Raw genomic sequence first — 17,194 nt, 5'->3', positions numbered from 1 at the left:
ATGATGGCCATCTTCAAATATCTTAAGGGCTGTCACATGGAAGAGGGAGTATACTTGATTTCTCCTGCTCTGGAGGGGAGGACTCGAACCAATGGCTTCAAGTTGCAAGAAAGGAGATTCCGACTCAACATTCAGAAAAACTTTCTGACAGTAAGAGCCGTTCAGCAGTGGAACAGACTCCCACGAGAGGTGGTGGACTCTCCTTCCTTGGATGTTTTCAAACAGAGGTTGGATGGCCATCTGTCATGGATGCTTGAGCTGAGATGCCAGCATTGCAGGGGGCTGGACTAGATGACCCTAGGGGTCCCTTCCAACTACAGTATATGAGTCTATGAAAGCAGCATTCAGGACGTGGGCACGTCTGGATTGTGCGGTCTCTTGGCCTAATGGAGTCTGAGCTTGTTGTGAGAGGTTTTTTTCTTCTTTTGCAAGGCCCTGGCAAGAGAATGAAAAATGCTTCAGGGTTCAGCTGTGTGCTGTGACTTCTCTCCCCAAATATCCAGAGAACATTTCAAGCGGCAGACATACCGGTAATTAAATGATGCACAGCTGGTGTGGAATATGCCTCGGGAGTGTTTGACTGTGATTCCCAGTGCACTTCCTCTTGAGTCAACACCATGGAAATCAAGGGGACTTACAACTAAGTCCATTTAGGGCTGGGCTTTCATAATTTAATTGGATCGCTGCTGCGTGAGGCTGTTCCCCAGTTTGATAGCCTATAAATCTGACATGGGACTCAGGCTGCAAAAATTCTCCCAGTGGCTTAAAAAGGCTGTTTATCACAGCTGACTTTCAATTGCTTCCTTTTCTGTAGTTTGCACACAAGCGATGGCCCATTCCACAACTCGTAACTTTCACGAGAAACTGATTGCATGACAAGGGAAAAGGGACTTGCTCCATTTGTGCTCTCCCTCTCCTGACATTTCAGCAATAACCTCTAATGAAGCATCACACAGTTTCCTCGTGAAGATTTTATTCTCCTAATGTTTTATATTTTCAAGGCTCCTCTGGGTGTGTACATCCAGCACCACAGGCATAGAAAACCATAGGTCAGCCTTTGGCAACCTGGTGCCCTCCAGATGTTTTTAGACATCAACTCCCATCAGCCCCAGCCAGCACAACCATAAGGAAGGAGGGCCAATGGGAGCACAGCCGTGCTGCCTGGGGCTGATGGGAATTGGAAGCAGAAATACCTAGAGGGCACCAGGTTGGGGAAGGCTGCTGCAAATACTTGCTAAATTTCTCACACAATCTCGGGCCTCTCCTTTTGCAGCTGGAGGCAGAAATGCTTCTGAATACCAGCCGCCAGAAACCACAGGAGGGGACGGGGCTCTTGTGAATCCTCCTTGAGGTTTCCCATAGGCATCTGGCTGGCCACTGTGAGAACAGGATGCTGGTCTAGATGGGTCATTGGCCTGATCCAGCTCTTATGATGGGTGTGGTGGAGTTTAGTCTGCTTATTCCTGATCACCCTTGTGAACAAATAGCCTTTACATGTGGCCTTTTGTCTGTGAACATTTCAGGACCCTTTGGGATGGATAGCATCTCATAAAAATGTCAGATGTGCTTATTGCGCCACTCTCCTTGCCTCCATTGAGGCTGGAATGAGGCCCCTTCTTTTAGCTCTACAGTCACCCTTCGGAAAACAACAAACAACTCAGTTCCTTCCACTTGTTTTCCTCTTGTGCGAAGGACCATCTGGGTGCCATGTTGAACTTGAGAAATGCTTTGTTGTCATGGAAATATCTGAAAAGCCACAATGTAATAGTAAAATAAGAAAAAGTGGTGTCGCTTTATGTGTCGTTCCTCTTTTACTTGAGGAGGAAGTATTGTATATGGAGTGTTAAGTTTTCTTGCTTGGCAGTGGGCCCATTCTCTTTCAGTGCTGCTGATAAATACAGCTCTGTTCACTCCTAGCTCAAGATCTGGAGTCCTCTGGAAGGTGGGGCTCTGCCTGTTCCCATCACTGAGCAGGTTCAGGTCACTGCTGAGGTGGGCGGACTGGGAACGGTCACCACAACTGTGTGTTCCAAACCATCACCCAACATGAGCCTGACACCTAAGCTCCCACCATCTATTAAGGTCCAATGGAAGATTCTTGCTCAGAGTCACTCTGTTTAGATCAGGGGTCAGCAAATCTTTTCAGCAGGGGGCCGGTCCACTGTCCCTCAGACCTTGTGGGGGGCCGAACTATATATTTTTGGGCGGCGGGGAATGAATGAATTCCTATGCCCCACAAATAATCCAGAGATGCATTTTAAATAAATAAAGGACACATTCTACTCATGTAAAAACACGCTGATTCCCAGACCATCTGCGGGCCGGATTTAGAAGGCAATTGGGCCAGATCTGGGCCCCGGGCCTTAGTTTGCCTACACATGGTTTAGAAAGTGGGTTTGCAAACCTGTTATTGTGTTTAGAATGCTTTTTTTAAAAAAAGTTTTATTGTGGATGTGTTTGCCACCCTGGGCAGATTGCAGAGGAACAGCTGGGTATGATGGAAGACCGAGGACAAATAATAAAAAAGTACTTCTTCACACAACACATAGTTAAACTATGGGACTCATTCTCACAGGAGGCAATGATGATGACCAAATAGAGGGCTGGACAAATTTATGGAGGATACAGCTAACAGTGGCTGCTAGCCATGACGGCTCTGCTATGTCTCCATGGTCAGATGCAGGAATGCTTCTGAATACCAGTTGCTGGAAGCCAGAGGAAGGGAGAGGGCTGCTCTTGTGCTCAGGTCTTGCTTTCCAATTTCCAAAAAGGCATCTGGTTGGGCACTATGAGGGCAGGTTTCTGGACCACATGGGCTGTTGGCTTGATCCAGCCAGCTCCTCTGATGTTCTTGGTGCTGACCTTTAAAGCCCTAAATGGCCTCAGCTTTGTATACCTGGTCTCCACCTCCATCGTTCAGCCTGGAGACCGAGGTCCGGCTCTGAAGGTCTTCACCCATTGTGAGATGTGAAGTTACAGGTAACCAGGCAGAGGGCCTTCTTGGCAGTGGCCCCCGCCTTTCTTTGACATCTCACTCATGTGACTCTTTGGCCTTTGCTTGGGTATCACACGAGCTGCCAAGGCAAGGAAAGCAACAACTGGCTAAGCTGACACATTGCCAAGGAGGATTCGGAAGGTTATACCACTGCACAGCACATCAGCTCAGAAAAGCTTTATTTTCTAAAATGCAGTCAGCAACACAATGCCCACAAATCCTCATGCTGTGCTTTGGTCTGCTGAGCTGCACAGCTGGCCATTGGTTAGGGTGAGTCAGTTGGCTCAGGTGGTATCTGCTGGGGGTCAGCTGCCCCCTGCTTGCTCCTCCTGAGCTCCCCTCAGCCACCCCCCCCCCTGTTGGAGGGGAGACCTGGGAATGCTGCATGGACTGTGCTGACCACCCTGAACTCACCTGCTGCCTCAGGTGAGGTAGCAGATGCTGCTTGTTCAACAATGTTGAAGTTAGAGTCAGCTGCCGGTCTGCTTGACTCCTCTGCATGGAGCGGAGAGAGGTGCCTTGGGCTGGCCCTGCTGAGCTGTGACTCACCTGTCCTTTTTATGTGGGGTTCCAGAGGCATCTGGCTCCCTACTCTCAAAAAGCACACTCTAGGCTTCAGCTTGATACAAATTAAGTATAGTGGTACCTCAGGTTACAGACACTTCAGGTTAGATGCTTCAGGTTACAGACTCCGCTAACCCAGAAATAATACCTTGGGTTAAGAACTTTGCTTCAGGATGAGAACAGAAATCATGTGGTGGCGGCGCAGCGGCAGCGGGAGGCCCCATTAGCTAAAGTGGTACCTCAGGTTAAGAACAGTTTCAGATTAAGAACAGACCTCCGGAACGAATTAAGTTCTTAACCCAAGGTACCACTGTAGATGGTTTTGGTTTTTTCTTTTGGGGGGTATGAAAGCTGCTGCTGCTCCTTCTAAAGAGACCTTTGGGCAGATACAGATGATGCACAACCAGTCATTTTTGTCTCTTTACTTCTGCTCCTTACTTCCTTTCATCTAGCCTGATGAAGAGTTCTGGGGAACTGAAAAGCTTGCACACAATTCTAGGACATTTTGGTTGTTCTCGGAAAGGTATTGGCTTCATAAAGATTTTGGAACATTTTAAAAACAGGTAACCTTTCCAATCTGACAGCATAGGTGGAATTGGTGCACTAACTTTCTGCTGCCTCTGTCAGGATCAGGAAACACTGATATTTAATAAATAAGCATCATGGGTGCCAACACAGAAAAGATCCTACTCCATGTTACCTTGGATTTCCCCTCAGGAAATAGAGGGTGACTGAGGAAGGCTGCATCATAACAACACTATGAGCCTGCTGGATCAGGCCAAGGGCCCATCTAGTCCAGCATCCTGCTCTCACAGGGGCCAACCAGGAGCTCCAGTGGGAAACTTGCTATCAGGACCTGAGTCCTCTCCCCTCCTGTGGTTTCCAGCAACTGGTATTCAGAAGCATTGCTGCCTCCTGCTGTGGAGGCAGAGCAGAGCCACTTGCTAGTAGCTATGGAAAGCCTTCTCCTCCCTGAATTTGTTCAATCCTCCTTTGAAGCCATCCAGGTTGGCAGCCATCGCTGCCTCCTATGGGAACAAGTGCCATAGTTTAACTATGTGCTGTGTGAAGAAGGACTTCCTTCTATCTGTTGTGAAACTTCCAACATCACCATTTCTTAGGTCAGCCTTCCACAACCTGGTGCCCTCCAGGTGCTTTAGACTACAGTTCCCATCAATCCCAACTTCATATGGCCACGCTGTCCTGGAGTGGAGAGCAGTTGTAGTGTGACACATCTGGGGGGCACCTGGGTGGCAAAGTTGGCCTTAAAGAATTGGGGGAAACATATGGGGGTGAGGAGCCCCTTCTCCTTTTTTACTTTCTGCTCCTACATTTTAATTTCTCCCTCTTCCAGGTATATGGCCATTATCCGCCCGCTGCAACCAAGGCTATCGGCCTCAGCCACCAAGGTCGTCATCTGTGTCATCTGGTTACTGGCTTTATTGCTGTCATTCCCACAAGGCTACTACGCAACTACAGCCGAGCTCCCTGGCCGAGTGGTGTGTCTGGTGGACTGGCCAGAAAATACAACTCATACCTATCAAATAACGTGAGTTCTTATGTTTCCTTTGCAACAGAATCATCCTTGGGTTGTGAAGAGAACTCATGACATTGTCCCATTCCAGCAGTGTCCTGATTATCCCAGAAGATGCAAAGAACATGACATAAGAGCATGAGAAGACTTTGCTGGATCAGACCAATGGCCCATCTGGTGCAGCATCCTGTACTCACAGTGGCCAACCAGATGTCCCAAAGGGACATCAGCAAGCAGGATCCGGGTACAAGAGCACACTCCCCTCTTGTGGTTTCCAGAAGCTGGTATTCGGGAGCATTACGGCCTCCGACCAAGAAGGCAGAGCAGAGCCATCTTGACTTATAGCCATTGATAGCCCTCTCCTCCTCCATGAATTTGTCTCATCCTCTTTTAAAGCCATCCAAGTTGGGGGCCATCACTGCTTCCTGTAGGAGGGAGTTCCATAGTTTAACTGTGTGCTGCATGAAGAAGTCCTAGCATGGAATCATGCTCAGGTTCCCAATGTCAACTGGAGGAAGGCTCCAATCCATATAATTCTATAGTCACTTTACCTTTTGAGGGGGTGGGGGAGCCCTCAGCACCTCCTCCTGCACTTCCTGGCCTGAGGATGTGATTCTCCATCCACCTCCAAAGTCTGAAGATGCTACCTCAGATGCTGCATTTGTTCTACAGGCATGCAGAACCATGTGGCTGCAGAATTGACCACAGGCCCTTTAAAGATGGCACACAGTTTTTCTCAGGGGTGGGGAGCCCTCAGATAAGTCTGAGAAAGCAGCATCTTCCAAACCACAGCCAAGAGGGCCTGGCAGAATTGTGGTCCCTTCCCCTGTGCCCATCAGAGCAGCATAGCCATAGAATTACAGAATTGCAGAGCTGGAAAGGATGCCAAAGATCATTTAGTCCAGTGTTGGCCAAACCTGGCCCTCCAGCTGTTTTGGGACTACAATTCCCATCATCCCTGACCACTGCTCCTGTTAGCTAGGGATGATGGGAGTTGTAGACCAAAACAGTTGGAGGGCCAAGTTTGGCCAACACTGATTTAGTCCAACCCCCTGCAATGTTGGATCACAGCTAAAGAATCCCTGACAGATGGCCATCGAAACTCTGTTTAAAAAGCTCCAATGAAAAAGAGTCCACCACCTTCTGAGACAGTCAGAAAGTTCTTAATTTTTAGTCAGAATCTCCTTTCTTGCCATTTGATTCCATTGGTTCAGGCCCTGCCCTCTGGAGCCACAGAAAACGAGCTCGTTCCATCTTCCATGAGACAGCCCTTCAGATATTTGGTTCTCATATTTCCTCTCAGTCTTTTCTTCTCCTGTCTAAACATGCTCAATTCCCTCAACTGTTTCTCATAAGGCTTGGTTTTCAGACCCCTTATCGCCTTGGTTACCCTCCAGTCATGTTGCAGTGCCTCAGTTTCCCCTGAGTAATGAATATTGCTACATCTAGTTCAGCCCTTTGTTTCCTGCAGTTACTCTGGTGGTATCCAGCAGCTTGCGTGACAAGTCCCCTCCCCCATGTGAAATGAAGACACAGGACACATTATTTAAGGTTAATGGGCATAAAAAGGCCACAACTTTATTGATTACAGGAATAGGAAGGTATTGGCCTTAGGCACTGGCTCCTATCGACTACCCGGCATGGAGACCGGGAAGGGTTATCCACAAGCCGTGGGGGTCCTGTTGAAGTACGCCGACTAGGATCCCACGGGTGTCACCGCTCGGGGGCGTGCCGGAGGCCCTTACCTCCCTAGGTTTCGGACAAGGCAACGCCCCCCGGAGTCCTCTACCGGACTACCCTTTTCATTGGGGGAAGGTGATGGCGCTTCCTTCCCCCCCTTCATTTGCATAACAATTAACCCCTGCCAATGCCTAACCGCCAATACCGAAGAAGTTGTGACGTTTGCTACGAGGTAGGCGAAAAAACCAAAAGGCTGGAAGTGTGCCAAGTTGGAAAAATTCCTACCAGGCCCCTTACGGCGACCAAACGAAGTCCATAGCAAGGTCATAGCTAGCTAAGCCTAAAGGGTGGGTGGGATGGGGAAACTGGTCAGCTGGAACGGGGCAAAGAGGGCGGTCCCCGGTCGTGCCTGGCCTTAAATGGGCCAGGCCACGCCTCCCTACCCTGCCGATTGGTGGGCAGGGTTGCAGGCAGGCCCGGGGATTCCCTTCTCCTCGCCGGGGCAAAAAGGCCAGCCCCCGCATGTGTGGGAGGGGGTAGCCCGCAACACCCTCTCCTCTCCAGTTCGGAAATGGCTTTCTCTGAAATCCCAAATCTTCTCTGAAATCCATTGGGTTCAAACAGTACTGTCACTCTCCACAAAGAGGTCTGTTCCCATTTGGATCCAAAGTCTGTTTAGCAATGTTGCATATTCCCTGTGATTGCTTTACCTGACCTGATTGGGAATCTGTGGGAGCATCACTTTGTCTGACATGCAGTTCCATGTCAATACGGTGCCATCTTAGACACTGAGGTCATCCTTGCAACAATAACACTTTCTGGGGGTTTGGCAGTCCTGCTAGAATGGCAGATATCAGGATTTGTAGCTCATTGTCCAGTTATGTAGCTTTATAAATCTTGTCCTGGTAAGAGACTTTGGGGTGTTTTGATTAATGCCTTCTTTCTCCTCTGGAACTTCTTTTGCTTCATGTAAGTTGAATATTTCACAGTCTCGTTTGTCTGTCTATATTTCCTGCAGCCAGTGTGACTTTTACAGCAAATTCTCTGTAAACATCTGATTTCTTTTCTTTTCTTTTTTTAAGATGGTGCTTCTAAGCCTAATGGATAGTGTTGCATGTGTTGGGAGCATTTTGGACTGGACAATAACAGCTTCTTTAAAATGGCTCTCAGTGGTTTATGAGCATTGTGTCAACTGAGATAGAAATTTGGCCTCTTTTATGCTGGTTGATTCCAAGGAAAAGACGATTGCTAGACATTCTTTTCCCCATTTGGACACACTGCTGCTAATTCAGTGATAAATTTCTTGACACAAACATGGCAAGCTGTGCATTTTGCAAAAGGAGGTTCACCAGGGCCACTTTCACTGGCAGTGGATATGTCATAATATTTTGAAGCAGGGTGATGGATAAGTAAAGCACATGGTTGCAGAGAGCTGGTGAAAGGGTTGCATTTATTTATTTATTTATTATTTATTTATATGAAATATTTTCTTGTTTTACAAAAGTACATGCCTTCTCTCTCTTTTTCAGGTTGTGCAGTCTTTCTTACACATCAGTTACGTTTGCTGTGAGACAATAGTGTTGAGTACAGTATAAGGTTGGGGAAGAAGAGGGGAGAGAGGAGAGGTGGGGTGGTGAGGCTTTGTGTAGTGTATGTGTGGGGTTTTGTCAACCGGGTAGCTTCTCTTTCTATTTGCTTATTACATTTCCTTGGTAGTGAGAGGGATTGGGGGGGGGGTCCAGGGTGTGGTTGGTTGTCTGTAGTTGGCTGCATTTGTGAGTGGGGGGAGGGCTTGTTGGGTCAGGGAAGCCAGATTGATTCATATGCTGTCGGTGGATTCTTGCTGTCTTGTTGGGCTGTGTATATGATAAAGGGGAGCCATACTGGGGTGTCAGTTTCAGGTTATTGGTTAGCTTTTCTAGTAAGGCCGTTTCCCATACAATTTGAGACCATTGGGCCATGTTTACTCCTGACAGGTCTCTCCAGCGTCTGACTATGAGGCTTTTGGCTGCTGAGAGTAGATAGGTTATAAGCTCTGTATAATGTGAGTGGTCGTTATGATCTTGGAAGATGTTCAGTAGGGTCAGTTCTGGGATGAGTTCTAATACCTGTTTAGTTATTTTGCATATCTCTTGTAGGACTGCTCTCCAGAAGGGTTGGATTTTAGGGCATTCCCACCTTTGCATGTTTTAGCCTTGCTCCCAAACTGCAGGTTTATTTGACTGTCTTTATACAGTACCAACTTTTCAAAGTCTGCTAGTCATTTGTACGTCCAGCACCTTCCTGCTGCCTCCTTGCCTCTTAACACTCCCTAGGTGAATTCCACTGGTCCCCAAGGACCACCTAGGGAATCAGTGGGTTTAGAGTGTTGGACTATGACCTGGAAGACCAGGGTTCAAATTCAGCCAACTTGCTGGGTGACCTTGAGGCTGTCACTGTCTGTTGGGTACCTGAGGATAAAATAAATAATAAAATTATGATTATTAGTTTGATGTTTTATTATGTCAAGAGTGGCTGGGGAAACCCAGCCAGATGAGCAGGTTGTTGTTGTTTGTTTGTTTGTTATTAAACAGGAAAAGAGAGCCATTTATACGATCTTGAGCTTCTCAGTGGTAAGATGCAATGGAATGAATGTATGTATGAATAAATGAATACTATTAAAAATAAATTTAGATGGCCCATTAAATCAACATAAAATCATGCTTGGGATCTCTGGCTACTTCTCAGAGGACCTGCCCCACCATCCATAACTTGTGGCGCACTGGTTTGGATGCCGAAACAACTCTGCTCTTGCCTTGCCTTGGAGACAAGTGCCCCCTGACACCCGCCCCCCAGGAATGGAGATATTACCAGTTTTCATTACCAGAAGGTCATTTGCTTTGACATCATATTTTCATTCAGCTCAGAGAAATTGGCTCGTTTCCTCGGCAGCCAATTTATTACCGTCATGATCCATCTTTCTGTGCTTAGCAAACATTGTTCCCATAACCAATCTGATTATCTGCCTTAGTTGAAGCATTTTAGTGAGTCCGCAGCTTGCATTTTAGATGTTGGTTTTTATAACTGGATTTCAGATGTCACTGTGGATATTGCAATGCTTTCCAGCATTCTATTTCCTGCCTCTCTGATTTGCTGTAGTGAAATATGAGGCATATAAATCAACTGGTCGGTGGGGACAGGGAATGTCGGGAGATGGTTGTTAAATGTGAAGCCTGCTGCTCTCATTCAGGGGCCCCTTCTCTGTTGTCTTCACGGAGCCCGGAGCCCCCATTTACAAGAGCTTCCCATGCATTATAATGGAGAGAACTGCTTGGGATGTACAAGCTGCTGCGTCCCAATACTGAAGGCTAGTTTAACAGCTGATCTATGTGTGCTCCCAGAAGCATACAGAGGTCTGGACTGAAGCCATGTACTCTCCTTTTGCAGGCTGAGCTTTATAATGTGATCTTTATTAGGGGTAGGTGAAACCTGTCTCATTATTCCCAGGAGTAGCTTCATCTTGCCAACTATGGGCACTGCATGTTCAGGACACACAGCCACAGAAGTAGTTATGTGCCTTATGTTAAGTGAATCCAGGTAGGTTTGCATGGGGGTCAGACGAGATGACCCTTTGGTTCCCTTCCAACTCCACAATTCTATGTTTCTAACCTGTAAGGCACCACAATGGTAGCATTGGAAGAAATAATCATTCTTCTTCCTCCTCCTCCTCCTCTTCTTCTTCTTCTTCTTCTTCTTCTTCTTCTTCTTCTTCTTCTTCTTCTTCTTGTGATTCACTGTGAGGAAAATGAGGGCAACCTAATGTGTTCCCTGGAAAATGTTTCTTGGGCCAAGTGTTCATATAACGAGTTCATTATTTCCAATGATTCCTATGCAAAACAAACAAACAAACAAACAAACAAACAAACAAACAGGAAAGCCCAGGAAAATGCTCTCTGATTTGTCCAAATACTTACCCTCCCTCCCTCCTTTCCTCAGCTAACCAGGAAATGGTCTCCGCATTTCTGAATTTACGGTGCGTTTAGCAAGGTTTGCGTACTAATTCCTTGTGTTCAGATTAACTGAATTTTCATATAGCAAATGTTCGTAAAGCAGAACTTGAGTGAGGTAGTTGTTTTTTCTTAGATTTATACACTGCACATTCCCCCAAAGGAGTCATCCTTTGCCAACTTCCTGGTTAGACTGCTGCAATGTGTTATACACTAGGCTGCCTTTGGAGACTGTTTGGCAACTGCAGATTATTCCCAGTGCAGCCCCCAGGCCACTAACTGGGACTAAGCATTTTGATCCAATGCTTATGTGACTTTCTTTGGCTCAGGGTCCATTTTCAAGTCCAGCTCAAAGTGAGGATGGGGGAGAAAGTAGTTCAGTTTGCACACCTTCTGAACCGCTATGCAGACTGAATCAGAGCTATCCTGTGAAATTTGTACTTCTTAAATTTTTATGACGTAGTTATCCAACCAGAAATGCATCTTTAAAAACGTATATTGGGGGGGGGGAGTTCATATATTAGTGTAAATAGCATACAGAGATATAAAAATTTGAAGAAATGGCTTATAAAACTGTTTTAGAGGGGAAGATGCACACAAAAATGAGTATATTAAGAGAAATATATTCTTGCTACAGTACTGCTGTTGGGAGTAACTTAGGGATCTAGGCAGAAAGTGTGAGTCATGTACTCAGGTTCCCATTGTGAGTTTTGGAGACTGGCTGTTCTGTGCAAAGCACTCCCCTGTTGTACAACATATCCTTTCCTCCGGTTCCCTCTTGTGAGCTCTAAGTGTGCAGGACACAGAGCCAAAGAGATAGAACCCCATCATCTGAGGCTGTGTACAAACCATACCTTTAAAGCACATTCAGAACACATCCTTTCCTTCAAAGAATCCTAGGAATTGTAAGTTGTTAAGGGTGCTGAGAGTCGTTAGAAAAACCACCACCCTATTCCCCTCACAGAGCTACAATTCCCAGAGTGGTTTAATAATATTTTTTCCCGGGGAACTCTGGGAATTGTAGCTCAGTACAGCTCCCAGGATTCTTTGGGTGAATCCATGGCTGTTAAAGTGGTATGAGAGCACTTCCAGTGTAGGAGACAGGTGCTGGATGGTTGCTGGTCCAGAGATAAGTCAACTCACTGAACTCACTGTTCATTTCAGCAGGGGCCGTTCCAGGCCAGGGGCTGGAGTCAGGGGATAGTGCCATAGAGACAAGATCAAGTTCCAAAGAAAGACAGCTCAGGCTCTCAGGGACTGGGGCACATGCATTGCAGAGGGTTGGACTAGATGGCCCTTGGGACCCATTCGAGCTGTACAGTTGTATCACTCTACATAGTGAGAACCGGGAACGAGGTCAAGATGTGAGGCAGAAGGAGTGTGTGCGTTATCAACTAAATATATGGCACGTAGGAGAAACAGCTATAATCCAGGAGGGCAGCTCTTCCAAGTCAGTTCTTCAGGATAAGTTTGTTGCCCTGCTAAGCAGGCTCCCAGATCTCAGCAGAAATCACATTTGTGTTAACCATCAACTCCGATTGTAGTGAGTATTTACTTATTTATTTCATTTATACCCCACCATCTTTCTCCTAAGGAGTCAAAGCAGTGCACAGGGCTCTCGCCTTCCTCATTTAATCCCCAGAACATCCCTGTGAGGTAGGTTAGACTAAGAGGCAGTGATTTGCCTAAGGTCACCCACCCAGGAGCTTCATGGCCAAATGGGGATTCGAACCCTGATCTCTCCCAGGTCCTAGTCTATCTGCTACAGCACGCTGGCTCTCATAAACAGAACAGCAGCAGAAGAGGTCTGGGAGCCCAGGAGTAGAGCTGAGCTCAAAGTATGAGGTGGGTCCCAATTCAAGGCAACAGTCGGGGAAAGGAGGCTGGTGTAGACAGGGTCCACGCATTGGCAATTGTAGGAATGTTCAGGGATGCAGGAGAGGATATATTGTTTGATTATAGCCTTTCCAACTTGTGTTAACAAGTTCCACAATTTAGCAGAGTAACATTCCCCTTTTTAAACTCGCAGCGGATGTGTTTGCTCAGGCTCACTAAAGCCTCTATAATAACTGTTCTGGTATTTTCCCCTTATTCCCTCATAAAAGATAAGACACAACACAGTCTTCTATAAAAGTATAAAAAGAGTTTACTCACTCACATTCTGTTTACAATCGGATCCCAGAAGGCAGACTTAGTTTCCAGGTGTATGTTACTTTTCTAAGCTATCTCATATGGAGACAGTCCCTTTGTCCTCTCTTGGCTGGAGAGCATCTTTGGCTAAGCAAATGTTGCTTCTTTGATGCATGTGGAGAAAAAGAGATGGCTACCCTGCCCTGTGTTTTTGTCATTACCTGCACAGGTGAGGCCATGCCCACCTCTAGTCACATGCAGAGGAAGTTTGTCTCAGCTCAGAAGGAAACAGGAAGTTTACCTGCTGGCTGGACAAAAATTCATCCCCATGTGCAAACATGTTCACTCTAGGAATGTTGTATTTGACTGCTCTTGTGTTTCACATCCCACAGCAATATGTTGTTTAGCTTGAAGGGCAGGTTCTGAGGCCTTGGATTTCTATAGCCAGGTGCCCTGGAGACGGGCCCTTGGGGTCAGCTTCCAACTCTATGATTCTATGATTCTATGATTCTATGATTCTATGATTCTATGATTCTATGATTCTATGATTCTATGATTCTATGATTCTATGAATGCTGAGGCTGACAGATATGGCAGGACCCAGACCAGGCATTCTCCCGGGCTTGTAGGTGAACAGAGCAGTGGGGTTGCAGGAGGCAAGATGTGGGAGTCTGTCTGCTGGAAATCCTGGTTTGAGAAACACCCTCTCCCTTCCACAATTCGACTGCACAGAGAGAGATGCCGTCACCACAAACAGGTTCCATTCAGGCAGGAAGTGTACACTGAGAGAGAGCTTGGCGCTCATTTCATAGAAACCTGATCAAGAACTTGTAGGATTTTGATTGCGGGATCATTTCAGGCAAAGGCGGCTCTGAAAGGAAGGCTGGTTTTAAAAAGAAGAAAAATCTACATCTCATTTGAATCACATTTTATTTTTTTAAAAAAATCTCTGCTTGTTTAGCATGGCAGCCAAGAAGAATAGAATTAGGAAGCTACCTTGAAGTACCTGAAGACAGGTGTTCAGGGCTATTCAAGCTCATTTCATGATGACCTTGAATCATGACATGGGTATGAAACACTTCTTCACAGATGAGATTCAGCCCATGTTACAAGCTGTACGTCTGAACCTACATGTGTCTTGGACCCTACAATTCTATGCTTCTATCTATATTGCTACACACACTCCTGAGAGGTTGGGATCTTTTTGGTGGAGTTAGTGTGTGTGTCTGTTATGAATACGTGTTTGCCCTTAAGCTTGTGCCCCAAGAAGTTCATGCACAAGAGGAAAGGAGAGAGGCTGGTTTATTACATGAAATGAAAGTGAGAGTATGTGGATGGTGCTTTTGTTTGAGAGGTGATAATTAAAATTTGCTGATAACACAAGATTAGTATGCTGATCTTTGCTTTAAGTGTTAAGAGGTCAGAATATTTACCTATCCCTTCCAGAACACATTTATGATCAAGACTTGTACCAGAGCTAAAATAGTTTAACAACTGGGGGGATATTATATATCATGCCAACTTTGCTGATACGATGATGTGCAGAAATAAGCCCCATGGAAGTCTAGACTGGCACACCACTGCACCCATTCCTCCTGTGCTCTCTATAAAATATTATTTGCAAATAAAGATGAAATTTGGTGTAACTTTTGGAAATGACATAGGATCAGAAAAATGTTGGCTACTCAGTTTCCTGTCATGTCATCATAACTCCTGTACAGTGGTACCTCGGGTTAAAAACTTAATTAGTTCCAGAGCTCCGTTCTTAACCTGAAACTGTTCTTAACCTGAGGTACCACTTTAGGTAATGGGGGCTCCTGCTGCTGCCACACCGCCGGAGCACGATTTCTGTTCTCATCCTGAAGCAAAGTTCTTAACCCAAGGTACTATTTCTGGGTTAGTGGAGTCTGTAACCTGAAGCATCTGTAACCTGAAGCGTTTGTAACCAGTGGTACCACTGTACAAGAAAACATTCTATTGAAGTGAATTGGCACAGTTATTTACTCAACTCAAAGGGGATTTTGTCTCAACATGCACAGAGCTAGTACGTTCCTCGTGCCACATACATCACTCACTTCAGGAAATTCTCTCATCGCTTGCTGATTCTGAGTTGGATGTGTGACCAGACTGCAGTTAAAGTCCTGTATCTGAAAGCAGTGTCAAATGATTTGAAATTTCCACATGTGGTCCTTGATTTTAGATGCAGGTCACCAGGAAGGCCAGTGCAGGGTGTAGGAGCCCTTCAGAAAGACACAGATGAGGACATTCTGGGGTTGAAATTCATGACATGCCCCCCGCTGTGACCTGCACATACTCATTACTTCCTCAGTTTGATCGGAGGACAAGATGAAGAACATCTCTGCCATGTGGAGGAGGCTGAAGTCATTGCAGTGTCCTTTCATTACATATTTATGAATGCAAAGCATAATCTGTTTGTTGATGTGACGATGAAGGCCTCCAGCTTGATAACAGGCATTAGATTCACACTCTGCCTCCAAGCAGAGACTGAGACTAATAACTTGCTGAAATCTAAAAAACCCATTGGTTTAATTAAGGTATCACATTTTCTTACACAGAAAGGAGAAAGCTGGCTGCACTGGATGCCATGTCAATAAGGTGGTCAATGAAAGCATAAGACTTGTTGATTTAGAGCACAGCAACCCGTCCCTGGAAATTGATATGCTTCCTTTTGGCAATCTCCATTCTCCCCCAAGGGAGTGTATTAGAATCAGGAGCGCAGGTAGAATCTAGTACAAAAAATGAATTATGTAGGTTAGAATTTGAATAAAGTTTTTTTTAAAAAAAATCCTCATTGACTTCAGTAGCTTTTTACTGTTGCTTAGATGAGAGTCCAGGTCTTGCTTTACTGAGACCCCAAGTAGCATTCTTCACTCCTCTGTGTCCTCCTTTATTTTTGCCTGTGCTGATAATTGATACTGTGCTAGGGAAGCCTCTGACATGGACTGGCTGCACTGGTATGACAGTCTGGAGGGCTTGTTTCCAGGGAACAAAGCTGTCAGAATGCTTGTAGTCAGATTTGTGTGAGGGAAGGGAAAGTTGTCTGACTGGCTAAGAGCCAAACTTTACATGGGTCCTTGAGAAAGAAAGGTTTGCAACATGCCAAGGACAGGTAAGATGTCTTGGGCAGTAGGGTCCCAGAGTCAAGGTGGCTGAAAGAATTTCAGATACAGATTGGAGGGGGAAGGGCGGGAGGCTGCAGAAATTATACATTACTCCAAGAACTGACAGCTCTAAGTTACACAATATAAGGTAGCATTCATATTCACTCTGTAGCATCTTCCATGGCCATATTTTACTAGCTTTTAGCTGCTGGTTCTCTTTGGATACATCTACATTATGGAATCGTAGAGTTAGAAGGGACCCAAAAGGGTCTTTTATTCGCTGCAATGCATTCTGAATAGCAAACCCTTCCCTTTAATCCAATGTTTCTCAAACTTGGGTAGCCAGCTGTTGTTGGACTTCAACTCCCATCATCCCTGACCACTGGTCCTGCTAACTAGGGATGATGGGAGTTGTAGTCCAACAAACCCAAGTTTGTTGAGCTTTTTTAAAAGATTTAACACCAAAATTGTTGACTTTTTTAGGATTGAAGTTATGCAGCTTTTTAAAAAACTATACACCAGGAAATAAATTGCCACAGGGGCTGAATTAAATTGACCAGTGGGCCGGATTAGGCCCCCAGGCTGGACTTTGGACATGCCTGGTCTATAGGAAGATAAATGGGAACTGAAATGCTTATGGATGTACCTTGAAGACCAGCTGACCAGGGGGAGGAGGAAACCCGATCAGTTCAGTGCCTGCCCTGGCACTTGGAGGCAGGATGTAAGGTAGGCAGAATACAGACCTTCTTGGCTTCCTCCTGGTATGCTAGATTTGCCCCCTTAACCACAGCTGGAAAGGCCTTGCAAGCAGAAGTTCCCAGGTTCCATCCCCACCATCTCCAAGAGAAATGGCCTGAAATCCTAGTGAGCTGCTGCAAGTTTGGGTAGACAGTGCTGAGCTAGATGGGCCAGTGGTCTGACTCCATAAGGCAGCTTCCTGGGTTCCACAGCTGAGTTATTGTGGCTGCTAAAGTTTCGTCTCAGTGCAGATCCTTGCCAGCTGGAGCAGGTCATGGTTTCTGTGAAACCCATCAGGATCTCTCCTGCCTCCCTTCCAGGCTCTGTGGACAAAGCAAACTTCCAAGCCTGGAGGTCTTTTCTTTGTATTTAAACCTTTCCATGCCATCTGTGAGAACCTGTGTGGTGTAGTTCCTGTGCTTTCCAGGACTGGGAAATCTGCATT

General features: G+C 46.0%; 1 protein-coding gene across 1 annotated transcript in view; it reads left to right on the top strand.

Moving 5' to 3' along the window:
* The window catches only part of TACR1 (tachykinin receptor 1), a 54,267-nt gene that overhangs the window by 19,460 nt on the left and 17,613 nt on the right, over positions 1-17,194 (top strand). Inside the window, exon 2 of the mRNA XM_081868498.1 lies at positions 4,914-5,108. Coding sequence (XP_081724624.1) covers positions 4,914-5,108 — 195 coding nt within the window. The remainder of the gene's footprint in view (positions 1-4,913; positions 5,109-17,194) is intronic.

This window comes from Podarcis erhardii, assembly GCF_964252035.2.
Source record: "Podarcis erhardii genome assembly, chromosome: 7".
Lineage (NCBI taxonomy): Eukaryota > Metazoa > Chordata > Lepidosauria > Squamata > Lacertidae > Podarcis > Podarcis erhardii.
The sequence above is the reverse complement of the archived record's forward strand: the minus strand, read 5'-3'. Positions and strand labels throughout refer to the sequence as shown.